General features: G+C 43.1%; 1 protein-coding gene across 2 annotated transcripts in view; it reads left to right on the top strand.

Moving 5' to 3' along the window:
- Window positions 1-15,000, top strand: part of nell2b (neural EGFL like 2b) — a 78,354-nt gene that overhangs the window by 30,893 nt on the left and 32,461 nt on the right. For both annotated transcript variants that reach the window (XM_042079003.1, XM_042079002.1), the window contains exon 13: window positions 5,730-5,855. In XM_042079003.1, coding sequence (XP_041934937.1) covers window positions 5,730-5,855 — 126 coding nt within the window. The remainder of the gene's footprint in view (window positions 1-5,729; window positions 5,856-15,000) is intronic.

Raw genomic sequence — 15,000 nt, forward strand, 5'->3', positions numbered from 1 at the left:
TATATTATATTATATATGGCCTAAATGCCTTTTTACCCTCATTTGGTTTAGGTGCTTCTGCTAAGACTTAGAACAAATCACTGTATAAGCAGTGCCTGATGCCACATTCATTGTGATATTAACCATTTGTCGTTTCACACAGCGTTTTGTGCTGATATGTAAGCAGTGGAACCAGGGTCCTTCTGGTTCCAAGTTCTGGTCTCCATGGTGGCCTTAGTATACAATGTCACATTGTATCACTTCCCCTCTCTCTCTCTTTAATATGGTAATAGGCCTGCACCTTCCCAGAAGCGATCAAGCCTAACCATCCTTGTTACCCCGGGGACTGACACCATTACCGCTGTCGCCATGGACACAGAAGGTTCACGTCAACCCCTCTCTTGAAAAAAAAAAAAAATCGCTACGAACACAGACAGTTGAGGAGCCCTGGAGAAAAAACATGTCTCTCTTTTTAATTATTTATTTATTTATTAATTTATTTATTTATTTGCTTATTCTTAGTGCTCGTCTGGCTGTGATGCGTCGCCTGCTGGGTTATAGCGATGAGCTGCTCCAAGCGCATTATTTTAGCCAGCGTGGTGTCAGCCAACTGACGACACTGGAATGATCCGGCGCTGATATGGCAGAGATCCATTGGACCTGGTGCCAGGACCGGGCCCAAAGCTGAACCGCATTAGCAGCAGAATCAGCTAGTATTGGGCCAGTCCCACGTCAGCAGTGCCTGCTGAGGCAGAAAGTGTGTGTGTGTGTGTGTGTGTGTCTGTGTCTGTGTCTGTGTCTGTGTCTGTGTGTGTGTGTGTGTGTGTGTGTGTGTGTGTGTGTGTGCTGGAGATCTGAAGGATCTGGACATGGGTTATTATAAGCTGTTTAGCACAAACACAATCAGCATGCTGTGGACCAACTAGCAAAACATAGGCTCAATTTGCTGTGTGTGCGTGTGTGTGTGTGTGTGTGTGTGTGTGTGTGTGTGTGCGCACGTCTGCATGTGTGTGTTTGTGTATGCGTGTGTGTGTGTGTGTGTGTGTGTGTGTGTGTGTGTGTGTGTGTGTGTGTGTGTGTCTGTGTGTGTGTGTGTCTGTGTGCACCACCAGACAGTGGCAGTCAGTCACAACAGGCAATTGCTTTCATGCAAACAATTTCAAAACATTAATAATACAGAAAGTGGGAGGCTCAGAGAGAGTCTGTGTGTGTGTGTGTGTGTGTGCCTGTGTGTGTGCCTGTGTGTCTGTCAGAGAGGGAGAGAGAGTTTCTGTGTGTGTGTGTACAGTATGTGTGTTTGTGTGTGTGTGTGTGTGTGTGTGTGTGTCTGAATGCAGGCATGGGCCAGGCCAGTTTTGGATTTGGAAATAGGCTATTATATATGACACCATTTCTGATAACTTCATGATAACACAGAAATGACTCCCTTACATCATGCCCTGTGTGTCTGTGTGTGTGGGTGTGCGTGTGAGAATGAGTGTGTGCGTGTTTGCATGCATGCTTCTGTGTGTTTCCTCTTGTAGAAGAATCCAGCAGAGCTATCTCTGTAATGCATCCCTGGAGACAGACCCAAAGTGGGCCGGAATGAAGTCATGAAAACGTGCATGAGAGTTGCATCATTTAACCACGAAGAGTGATGATTCATTGATGATGTGCCACAGCCAGTTAGCGCTGCGGCTAATTCCACCGCGCTAGCCTCCCTTTAAACATGACTAATTGTCTCTGAATGCTACTTTACCAAACACAAAGAGCTCATTGTTTGTCTGCGGAATATTGATTTCTTCTCTTCTGTAGATGAAAAAGAGCATCCGAAAGCTGGCCATAGCAGACAGAACACATTTTATTTATACAGAGAGAAAAAATGAGGGATGGAGTGCCTTTCCCTGTCTCCAGCAGCTTTGTTAGTTGTGTGTGTTGTGTGTGTGTGTGTGTGTGTGTGTCTGTGTGTGTGTGTGTTAGAGAGAGAGAGAGAGTGTGTGTGTGTGTGTGTGTGTGACTGCTTGTTTGTGTGTGTGTGTGTGTGTGTGTGTGTGTGTGTGTGTGCAGCATCGTATTGATGGAGTTGCCCATTTCTATTCCTTTTCTTTTTACTCAATGCAATATTGTGTCATTGCCAAGGGATGCATTTCATACAGAGAGAAAGAGAGCAAAAACAACACTAGTTATTGCTTGGTGAACAAGGTAAATCCGCAACACACACACTCACACATTTTTGCCCTGCCTGGGAGTTAGGGGTGTGAATCTCTCATGTAAAAGACGATATGATTCACATCTAGATACATGGGCACGATTCGATACAAGAAAAGATACATGTTTATAAAAAACGATTCAGTGTGATTCGATGCAATTCGATGCAGTTCAAGAATGGATTCAAGAAAGAATAGTATTATATAAAATTATATTATATTATTATATAAAATTAATGTGCCCCTAATATTATATCAATTATCATGGTCATGGTCAATTAGGCAAAAAATGTGTGAATATGATTATCTAAACTGAGGTTTGTTTTATATACTGTATTGAAATGAAAAAAGAATAGTCTACATTTCAGTCAAACACAGCAGCCAAATAGACTTTTTTTATAGACTTTACAGATTTTATAGAGTTATATCTGATTGTTTTCATGGAGCTGTAGCCTTGTTGAGGTAGACAATACCGAAATAAAATAAAACAGTGCTTAAGACACTCTTGGCCTTTTCTCATATAGCCTACCCTACAAGAATAAAATAGGCCTATAAATCAATGAACTCTCTGGGCTTATTTTGTTCCAACAGTAGACCTACAGTAATGCAGAAACCTATAATGCCACAAGTCTGAGTGAATATGAACAAAATAATTGGCTAATAATTTCTGCATCGTTTTAGCAGCAAGGGCCAAATTATTATTTAACATTAAGGAAATCCCTTCATCAAAGGTAAGGCTATACTCTAATACGCAAAAAGCCGACAGTACCCATGGGTGTCAGGGAGCCGGAGGATACAGCAAAGAAACGACTCCCTAAGATGACCCCCAGGGGCCTCGCTTCGGTCGAAATAACACCAAAGACACAAAGACAACGACAGAGAAAGAAAAAAAACATACTCACACACACAAGGCAGAATTTTTGTTAGGCTACATCTTTTATTTACTAGAGAAAATAAGAAAAAAGGAAAACACACACAAATATGGCAGAACTTTTGTTGCTTTTATTTACTTGACAAAAAGATGAGAATGCAATAGTGTGTGTTTCTTCTTCTTCAGACTTCAGACACACAAACAAAGCACTCAAGTGAAGAACACAGTGCGAGGACCACAGTGCCCTATTACAGTCTATTCTTGTGTTTTAATGACTGAGTGGAACAAGAGAAGAATCTGCTGCATGACTGAGAGATTGCGTTCTCAGTGATGGCAGATTCCACATTGTATAGCCAGAACCATCCCTTTACCAAACTAATGGGTAAATGGAAAGCCATTAGTGAAAGAGAGGAAAAAGTAGAATGAGAGAATTTTTGGGGGATATTCTTGTCCTTGATTACCACTTGAATACCAGTGCACATGTACAAGACAAGATCTCTTGTATGTCTAACCAATGGGAACCAATTACAGTACAACAAAAGTTATATTTATCTCTATTCTTTTTCCTGCAAGCTTATTTAAGGCAAACAAATTGCTGGCTTCTCTTTTTCTGTATCTGTAATGTAATTGGTACTATGTCTATGGCAGGGCTCTACACTAACATTTTTTTTCAGGAGCACTTGTGTGCCCAAGCTAAAAAATTTAGGAGCACAGACAAAAATTTGGGCGCACAGTCAGTTCTGTACTTAACTTACACATAATCTAACATTATACTGCAGCTAACAGTTAAACATGCCAGTGCACCAATTGCGAATATTAAGAATGACTGACATTTAGGCTACAGGAAACAGGATTTTAAAGATCAGTGCCTACTTTATTTTCAGTCTGTTCTATTTCACTACATTTTGTTAATGTAAAATAATATAATGCATTGCCATATTTGCATTTAGCCTGTATATCAAGTATCCTGCCAAATGTACTGTAGGCTAATTTATTTATTTGTGAATCCATCTATAGCTAATCCAAATATGCCCATGGTGACCTATCTGACTGCATACTGCCTAATACTACTACTAAAACAGTCCATTTCCTCTTCCACAAAACCCAACATAGGCTAATCAATGATATATGTTTTATACTTTTAGTTTTTATTTGAAATATCTGCATTGATGGGGGCAGTAGGCAAACGTTAGGCCTACTTTCGTTTTGAACTTCAGCTTGTATTCGGTGTAAACAAACAAGCATGCGTGGAAGCCTGGAGTTGTCAGTAGCGTTCTACCATTGAATAAAATGGGAGTATTACGGGAGGCTACTTTTGTGCCGGTTCGCTACAGCTATATTTTGCATATTGCAGCCAATACGTCAACTGGGCTAAAAGGCATGTTAGGTTACCTTTCCTTCTCTCACTGCATTCTCAGAATCTCATCCTGTTCCTCCTATATCCAATGAATTCGATGGATAGAAGAACTAATTTCTTCAATCTTTGCATCTTGGCTGGCTAGTCTAACTTTCCGCTTTTTCCTGTGCGCTCTTGGATTTGATAGAAGCGACTACTAGCGAGTCACAACGCGAAACTGCTAACGTTGATGGGAGGTGTAGTTTGTATGCTGCATTCGCGACGTGATTCTATGGTTTGCACCAGTAATGTTTCTCGATGTTGCTGTGTATTTTGTAGACAAACATTGACATGGTTAGAAGTCATTCGCACCAGTGCGCCTAAATATTGTTTTGCACTCGCACGGCATCATTTTTACTCGCATGTGCGAGTGAAATGGGCGCACTGTAGAGCCCTGGTCTATGGCCATCAATAAATCAGACAATCAATCTGTTTGTCTGTCCGTAGTGATGTCATGATTTGCCTTGGAAGCCATGACAAAAACAAAGGATGCAGTATTAAGGCCAGAAAACAAGTGATTTATACTAATAAATTGACATAACAAGATAAAGCCATGAAGAGTGGGAATCAGTAACGTCAGTAGTGTGATGTGCATGGATGAGTGGATTGGATGTGGTGTTACTTGTAGCAAAAAAAGTGTGTGTGTGTGTCTGTGTGTGTCTGTGTGTGTGTGTGTGTGTTTAGCCCAGGTGTCTCCAATCCTGATGACGGCTGTGGCCACACCTGCTGTAACACAGCAGACATGCATGGCCAGCACGCCATTACATAATATGTAGTTATGTCAAGTCAAGTCAAGTCAGTTTTATTTGTATAGCGCATTTACATGCACAGAGTGCAACCCAAAGCGCTCCACATATAAGACATTGTCATTGACACATAGACTAACAAAGACAATAGCGGACGGAGCGGCATAGTCGCCAGCGTACCCGTGACACCAAGACATAGAACTACATTTAAGAAATAACAAACGCAAAAGATGCCGGACGGAGCGGCGTAGTCGCCAGCATACCCGTGACACCAAACAAATTAATAAATAAAATAAATAAAAAATAAAAATAGAATTAGTCCAATTTCCAACCGGCTGAAAATGTCCAAGGGCAATGATGACTCGCGTGAAACTGCGCACAGCTGTGTCTCCACAACCGATGCAACGCCAACAAAGTTCTTTACACTCACTGGCAGTCATATGTGTAAATGTGTATGTGTAGTTATGTGTGTATCGAGTTTGTATATGAGTATATGTGTTTCTAATGGTATCTGTGTGTGTGTGTGTGTGTGTGTTGTGTTCCTCCTGCAGATGTAGATGAGTGTGCGGAGGGGAAACACTACTGCAGAGAGAACACAGAGTGTGTGAACACAGCCGGCTCCTTCATGTGCATCTGCCACGCCGGATTCATCCGCATCGACGACTACTCCTGCACAGGTGACACACACACACACACTCTCTCTCTCTCTCTCTCTCTCACACACACACACACACACACACACACACACACACTCACACTCACACACATACTCAACACACACACACACACATACTCACACACACACACACACACACACACACACACACACACACACACACACACACACACACACACACACACCATTTCACATAGCTTCCTCTGTTGCCCACTAAGGTTGGGCACCGATACTCGGTTCAAATTTGTCACCGGCGCCAACGCAAACAATAGTAACAACATCGAGTGGATATCAGTGCCTCATCTCGATGCCACTTAAATCTGCATATCATGCTCAATCTCTAAAGTCTTGCTCTGATTGCACCACATCCAGATATAGTTAGCAAACATAAAAACACCAGTTGTATAAGCTTAAAGCAGAGGGCTGCACCACATAGGCCAGCAGACCTGCCAACCTGTCCGCATTTTGAGTAGCAACCACGCATTTTCACATCAAAGTATGCCACTACGATTTTTTTTTTCCTTAAAACTACGCAAAAAACGAGCAGACATCCAACTTCTCTGGAAAGCTCCTTGAGCATGTGAATTAGAATCTCCCCCAAATCTATTTCATACGAGCATGAGATACAGAGAGAAAATGACAAGTGAGAATGACAGGCAAAGCATAATGGCCTCTCTATGTTATTTTTTCTTAAATTAGCGTTCCCCCAGCTTTTTGCGAAACTAAAAATATTCCACTAAGTGCTATTGTAAATTAACCTAGACTTAATAGTTTGATGTTGTGTTTGAAAGTTATTACTTGTTCACCAATTGTTTAAGTTAGCATATTTCCAATGTGTCGCTGATGGTTAAAGTGGATAAAACTAAAGCCGCTAATGGAGCACGGACCTTTCCAAGGCAAAATGCAGCCATTAACAATGAGTCTGAAAGTGGGCCTAGGTTAAATATTTTGAGCTGCTCATTGATTAGTGTTCAATTTGTTTTTTCTTTGGACCATATAGATCCTTCTTCTTGATTATTAATGTGAAAACAAGCGAGAACAAATAATAGGCTTCCAGACGGAGATCGCGCACCTCACTGTAGTTGGGATAATGTAGGCCTAATCATTGCAGCCTCACAGATGGCAGATGGCACCTATCACTGTAGTTGGGATAATGTAGGCCTAATCATTGCAGCCTCACAGATGCCAGAAAGACATCGCGATCTGAAAGAAACTGAGTGCATGTGCAAGTGAAATTATTTAAAATCAATCACTAATTTGCATTATTCCGCAGGTAATAATTGAACATTGAATGTATTTTTGTTTTACGAAAAAACAAAACATGTAGGCTTTTGTGAGTAAAGGGATAGACTGCACACCAACAACAGCACATGTCCATAAGCCTCTATCTACTGTAGCCTATATCCAGGGGAATTAAATACGTTGGCATAACATGGGCATAGATGTATAGCCTGGCCTCTGCCTGCTTACGTACTTCCGCTCATTTACATTTCCCTACAGTACTCCGTCTGGAATAGCTCTTGTTCACTTCATTTACTTCGGCAACTTGTCTCCGAATCAACCAGGGAACAGAGGGTGTTCCTGAGCGCGATTACGTTTAAGTTGCAAGCCTATCGTTATCGTCCCCCGTGGTACATACGTCATTACCAAACATTAGTGATTGAACTCCAATGATTTCTTCAGATTGAACTTCAGACAAGCGTCCACCAACCAGGAAATAAACATTTGCCAATCGATCTAGGCCAGACTCTCTGCGAAGTCAGAAAGTCTGGTATCCAGGCTAATAGATAAGTAAGTATAAGTATATATACTCTTTTGATCCCGTGAGGGAAATTTGGTCTCTGCATTTATCCCAATCCGTGAATTAGTGAAAAACACACTGCACACACCGTGAGGTGAAGCGCACACTAATCTCGGCGCAGTGAGCTGCCTGCATCAACAGCGGCGCTCGGGGAGCAGTGAGGGGTTAGGTGCCTTGCTCAAGGGCATTTCAGCCGTGCCTACTGGTCGGGGTTCGAACCGGCAACCCTCCGGTTACAAGTCCGAAGCGCTAACCAGTAGGCCACGACTGCCCCAAATGTAGATGTAGATGTATTTCTTAACAAAATAAATCTTTAATAATAATGGATTGAAAGAGGTAATAATACCAGACATGATTGAATAGAGGCCGCATGTAAGAAAATGGACAAATTATCCACATCAGTCCCTATCAACACAAGTGTTTTTCGTAGGTCAGGATTATTAGTTTAGATTATTAATTGTCAACATTATAGAGCTACTGTAAAAGATTCATTTTGCACTTTCAGGAACACATTGGATCATATTTAGATAGATATTCAACATTAAAGATGGATCGCTATCCAAAATGTGTCTTGCGAGTATGGCTATGTCTGATTTTGGCAGCATGCAGGAAGGCCGACGTGAATGTAACCTGCGTTGTGTTGAACCTGCACGATTCAGCCCTGCACCCGCCCGGACTCGAACCCGCGAACAGCAGCACCTTGGATCGGGAGGCGAGCACGCTAACAATTGAGCCAATAGCCAAGTCTACTGGCTCGCATGCCAGCAGCACTCTTGAGGCGTCAGGGAGTGAGGTTTACCAACGTTCCACAAGCACAGCTAAGCTAGCTGGCATCCGTTACACTCACCCCCCTAAACCTCACTCCCGATCCGGGTCACGGCACCAATGTAACCTGCGTTGTGTTGAACCTTCGCGATTCAGCCCTGCACACGCCCGGACTCGAACCCGCGAACAGCAGCACCTCGGATCGAGAGGCGAGCGCGCTAACAATTGAGCCAATAGCCCAGTCTACTGGCTCATATGCCAGCAGCACTCTTGAGGCGTCGGGGAGTGAGGTTTACCAACGTTCCACAAGCACAGCTAAGCTAGCTGGCATCTGTTACATGAGCATTTTTTTTCTCGGCTCGAGGTGCTACTCAAAAAAAATCTTCAAGGTTGGCAGGTCTGTTACTGGAACAGCTTGGTATGAGTCATTAGGTTGCATAATAATATTTGAGAAATGAATTGTGGGGAAACATTAAGATCACTACAAATTGTATCTTTATTGATGGTTTTTCCTTGTCCTTGTCAATCGTTCACACAGTCAGCCGTCTGCTGCTGTGTCTGGCCCCCTGAAACCTCCTCCTGTGGACGGAACCTTTGTGGTTCTCTCTGGCACTCCAGAAATTGGCTTCCCGTTCAGCCTCCTCCTTCCTGTCTCCAACCTCTGGCCTCAAGACTCCTTTTCTCCTTTGTCTTTTAGTCCTTCTGAAGCTAAACATAATGGGGGAACAATTTATTAAAATTCAGAACCATTTTGATGTTTTAAATGTGAGCATACTTTTTACGTAGCCCACTTATTGCTCCGAGCTCAAGTCGGTTCTGGTGATGAAAGGCTACTTTATCTAGAAAACCTAGCATACACGACCGTATGTTAAGGTAAAGCATTACACAGAGGCAACCTAATAATAATAAAAAAAAGTAAACCTATTTTTTTTTTAAAACGGCACTAATCATTTCAGAGGTTTTCGATGGATTGACCGTAGGTCGGAAAAGTGGAAAGAAGATTAGCTTCAAGGCTATAACTTTTTTGTTTTGTTTTAGCATGAGTATTCTTCTACTTCCGGGAATTCGCCTGCCCCCTTCTTAGCTTGCTGGCTAGCAGCACGGCAGGATGAGCACAGTTCAGATAGAGCCATTAAGAAGCGTGTGAAAAAATACAGACTGGAGGAACTAAAGAGAGAGCTGGAAGCTTTGGGGGTTAACATTGATGGCCATGGACAAGACATGGATTCCAGTTGCTGCTACTGGAAGAAACTGGAATCCATGCATTTCCACTGAATTATTTTTGGAATCTGATCCCTTATCATACCTGTTCATTCTTACTCGTTGCTCGACTTATCGTGACTAAATTCAAGATGGCTGCAAACGCTAAACTTCGTGAAGATACTGTCTGTATAAATCGTCTTGTAAGTAAACTACCAGTGCTTTTTCAAAGTTCTCAATGTCTCGTTTTAAATGTCAGGGCCCTCGGAAGTCTACCAATTGTGTGGAGATACATTGAGCCTCGTAAATGGGTGTAAAACAGTGATTTATTTGCATGGCTAGCCCGATGCCGAAGCACCACTATTGAAAAAGCTGTTGGTAGCCTCGGCTAACTAGCGCCAGATTTTGGAGTGCAGGGGACAAGCCGAGATGGGCTATGAGACATACGTTCACACTCGGTATCATGTTTCAATACACTTTAGGTCAATATCACACCGGAATTCTCCTTTAAATTTAGATATTTGACATTAATAAATGAGTCAACTATCCAAAATATATTTATATGTTGCGCTGATATTTGGCCACACACATCTACACCAAGATGAGCTGAACAAGTTGTACTCATAATATCTGTTCTGGGTTTGGCAGGTCTGGACTCGGACTAGTGGACAGTGTTTGACAGCGCGTGTGAGCCCATGCCAAGTAGCTTACTTTAAAGCAATATCACAAGCTCTTGTCAAAATCTCGCAGTAACTACACACAAGCAAAAGGCTATGAAACAACATCAACAGTATACTTTACACAATAACCTTGCTAATGCGCTAACCGGCATCTATTTGAAATGTTATCAGCAAAGTTGAAATGTGAAAACTTATCAATAAAAAAATGTGTCTTATCAATACAAAAATTGATGCTTTAGACCATTTGATTGTGAATACAAAGTACACAGTTTTGGCACCCGGCACCGTTTTAAAAGTATCGATTTAGCACCGATATCGGATAAAACCCAAACGATACCCAACTCTATTGCCCACAAAAACTGTATGCACACACACACACACTCCACACACACACACGTTATGTAAGGGGAGTGGCTTGTTGCTTGTGTGGGTAAATGTAGAGTAGGTATGACTTGGCTTTACCCGATCATCTTGTCAATCACTTTACGTGTTTACATTTCCTGTCTACATGTTTAAATGTTTATCCTGAGTATGGTTTTCACCATAGTTGAGCCCTCATATAAATGTAACAAATCTTAACATTTCTGGGAGGAACCTTTGAACAGACAGACAGGCAAGCAGGCAGACATACAGACAGACAGACAGGCAAGCAGGCAGACAGACATATAAACAGGCAGGTATGCAGACAGATAGACAGGCAAGCTGTAGCTCTGGAACAGGGATACATCCCTCAGTAGTTTCTCTCCCCATCTCTGTCCCTCTCCAGTTCTTCTTTCCATCTCTCCGTTTAAATATTTTATTTTTTGTGTGATGCTCTGGTGCTGAAGGCACATACTTTGTTTACCGTCTCACTTTTTGTGAAGGTAAACACAAGCACACACACACACACACACATGCATGCACACCTGTGAGCTCTCTGAAAAGGAAAACGCTGCCTCGTATTGAAGGTCATCCTTTTTCTGCATCCATCTCCATCTCTGTCCTCCAGCTCTCTCTGCTCTTAGTGTTTGTACGTGTACTCAACACATCCATAACGTCCCATTGCACTCTGCCTCCTCCACACACACACACACACACACACACACACACACACACACACAGATACACACACGCACACTCAAGGACGATTCACCCAACAAAGACACTCAATCAATTTGGCTAGGCATGCAGGCATACCACCGTCATAAAAAGTGATTTAGTCCGTCCTCCGTAGCCCTCCATGTGGGCTTCCATTGACTGTGGGGTTTTTGTTGATCTGCAAAACCACCCCCTCTCTCTCTCTCACACACACACACACACACACACACACACACACACGCTCACACACACACACACACACACACACACACACACACACACACACACACACACACACACTCAAACACACACACCCACCCACACACACACTCAAACACACACACACCCACACAAACACACACACACACACACACACACTCAATGACACACATACATACTGTACACACATCTAAACACCCCCCTCCTACCTGTGTTAATAGCTCGGAGATGGAGGTTGGCAGCGGGAGGGTTCTGTAGCGGAGCTCCACTGCATTAGCACGCAGTGCGGTTGCACTGACTGCCCTGATGAATGTCAAACGACCTTCAAACTAATGAAAAGAACCAGGAGAGAGCCGGCGTGCTGTTTTTAATGTCTGCTCAGCGGGAGGTCAGACCCTCTGTGTTTAAGTGGGAAGAAAGTAGACAGGGAGCTAGAGTCACGGAATACAGAGTTATGGGTGTTATGATGGAATACAGAGTTATGGGTGTTATAATAGCTTAGGAGTTGTGGGAGGTGTGGAACTGGAATTATATATTCTCTTCTCTTCTCTTCTCTTCTCTTCTCTTCTCTTCTCTTCTCTTCTCTTCTCTTCTCTTCTCTCAACCAACCCATCTTTTCAAATCCATTTAGCCTTGTCCTTGCCTTAATTGATTGCAATATAATAGCAGAGGAGCTTTGGAGGTTTGGGAGGTGTGGAACTAGAATGTGAATATTTTATTTTCTCTTTTCTTCTCTTCTCTTCTCATCTCTTTTCTTCTCTTTTCTTCTCTTCTCTCAACCAACCCATCTTTTCAAATCCATTTAGCCTTGTCCTTGCCTTAATTGATTGCTACTTGAATATCAAGTCAAGCACTCTGGCCAATGAAAACCACAGTGCCTTTCATTGCCAGGTGCAGTTTTCCGAGGCTTTCATTCCCTCCAAACTCATCTCATTTCTTCTTTCTCACCTTATTCCACTGACTCTCCTCTCTGCTATCCTCTTCTCTTTTCTCTTCACCTCCCCTCTCCTCTTCTCCCTTTTTTCCACACACCCCTCCTTCCCTCTCCTGCCCCTCCCCCTCTTCACTTATCCTCTCTCCTCCTCTTCTCTCTCCTCTCCTCTTTTCTCCTCTCCACCTCTCTTCTCTGTTTCTCGCCTCTCCTCTCCTTTCCCCTCTCCTCTTCTCATTTCTCCTCTTCCCTCTCTCCTTCTCTCCTCTCCTCTCCTGTCCTCCCTTACTCCCTCCTTACCTCTCCTCTCTTCTCCGCTCCTCAGAGTAATGTGATAAACAGCCCTTATCGCTCGTACTAATTAGACAACAGAAGCAAAAACACTGATTACATCTCCTGCAACATGTGTTTTTGGTAATTATGTATTTGTCTAATCACCTGCGCCAGATAATGAGCGCTTTCCCACCTAGAGGCACTGGAGGATGCTCACATGGAAGTGCAGCACAGGCAAAGGCCGAGAAGGAAATGAATGTGCAAAACCGATTGTGCGAATGCGGAATTAATATATTCTATGCAAACAAAAATGGACATAATCATCACTATGTCAACTATCAAAGCAGCGATTCCGAAGTGAATTTGTAGTCATTCATTTAATTGATTTATAACAGTGTAGCTAATAAAGCTATCCCATATGGCATTTACATATTAATCGTGGTAGAACTCGCCATGCAATTAGAGGGGTTCCATTAAAGTGGCCTTATAGGCCACCATTTTAAATTCATATCATTTGAATTCAAGTCCTCTGAGACTTTGAGAGCACTCAGCCTATTCAGCTATAACAATTGAATTATTTCTGTACACAGACATTATATACTACTTTAATTACTGCCTGCATATACCAAAGCTGAGCAGCTACCACAGGGGCCTATACAGTAGGTGGCTGTAAGGGGTGTTGGCAGTCAATGGACTGTGTGTGTTTTTGTGTGTTTGATGGAGAGACAGGAAGGCTGTGATCTCCACATCTCCAGCGTCTGTGTCCCGTGCACACGGCACTTTTGGGTCAATGACACAAATTTGCACGGATGAGCATACAGTACCACTTACTTTATGATGCTAGCTAGTGCTAATCAACAAACATGTCGCACAGACACAAACAAAGTGTGTGTGTATGGGTGTGGATGTGTTTGTGTGTGTGTGTGTGTGTGTGTGTGTGTGCTTGAGTGTGTTTGTGCGTGTGTCTGTGTCTGTGTTTGTGTGTGTGTGTGTGTGTGTGTGTGTGTGTGTGTGTGTGAGTCATTTAACAGCTGTGGAGTCCACAGGAGTCATTATGGTGTCATGTTTCTTTTTAATTCTAAAATTAACAGCACTCTTTCAGAGATGCCTGGTTATTTTTCCTTGTGGTGAGAAAAAAATATGTTTAATCTGTGATGCCTCTTGTTGCTATGCGATCACTCTTGTGTACTCGATTGCACTTTGATCTTTTGGTAGTTTGTTTTTGTTTCTTGTGTGAGAAACAAACTAAATGAAATTGATCTGCAGAAAAATCAAAGATTGCAACTTATTAGCCATTTCATGTAACTTCTTATAGTTAATTGTGATGCTACCCTGACTTACAGGAAGTGATGTCTCTAACACAGTGAATGGAAGTGCATATGGGCAGAATTTTTCATAAATGCGCTTAAAATGGGCAATTGAGTTGGATGCCAATACCACAGGCCTGCGCTAGTGTGATACGATGAGTGTGTGTGCCGTAGTGGTCAGCAAACACACACACTAACGAGACATCACTATGGTAGCCACGCACATATGACTCACACACACACACGCACACACACACATACACGACTCTCTCTCCTCTCTCTCTCTCTTTCTCTCTCTCTCTCTCTCTTTTTCTCTCTCTCTCTCTTTGGTGCCAAAAGCAAAGAGACTGGATGGTTTCATCTCTTTCTCCATTACGGGCAGTGGGCCTCTCTGCCTGTAAGCTGTTGAAACAGCAGTATTGGAGTGCTGCTCCAGTCAGCACTGTTTGCTTTTTGTCTGTTTCCTCCCTGGCTCCTCCCCGGGGAAGTGGATCCAAATGTCACATCCACAGAGTTTGGCTTCTCTGCTCGCTCTCCACACACACACACACCACACACACACCACACACACACGCTCGCACATACACACACACACACCACACACACACACACACACACACACACACACACACACGCTCGCACACCCACACACACCACACACACACGCTCGCACATACACACACACACACACACACACACACACACACACACACGCTCGCACACCCACACACACCACACACACACGCTCGCACATACACACACACACACACACACACACACACACACACACACGCTCGCACACCCACACACACCACACACACACGCTCGCACATATACAGACACACACACACACACACACACACACATACACACGCTCGCACATGCACACACAC

This window comes from Alosa sapidissima, chromosome 22, assembly GCF_018492685.1.
Source record: "Alosa sapidissima isolate fAloSap1 chromosome 22, fAloSap1.pri, whole genome shotgun sequence".
Lineage (NCBI taxonomy): Eukaryota > Metazoa > Chordata > Actinopteri > Clupeiformes > Clupeidae > Alosa > Alosa sapidissima.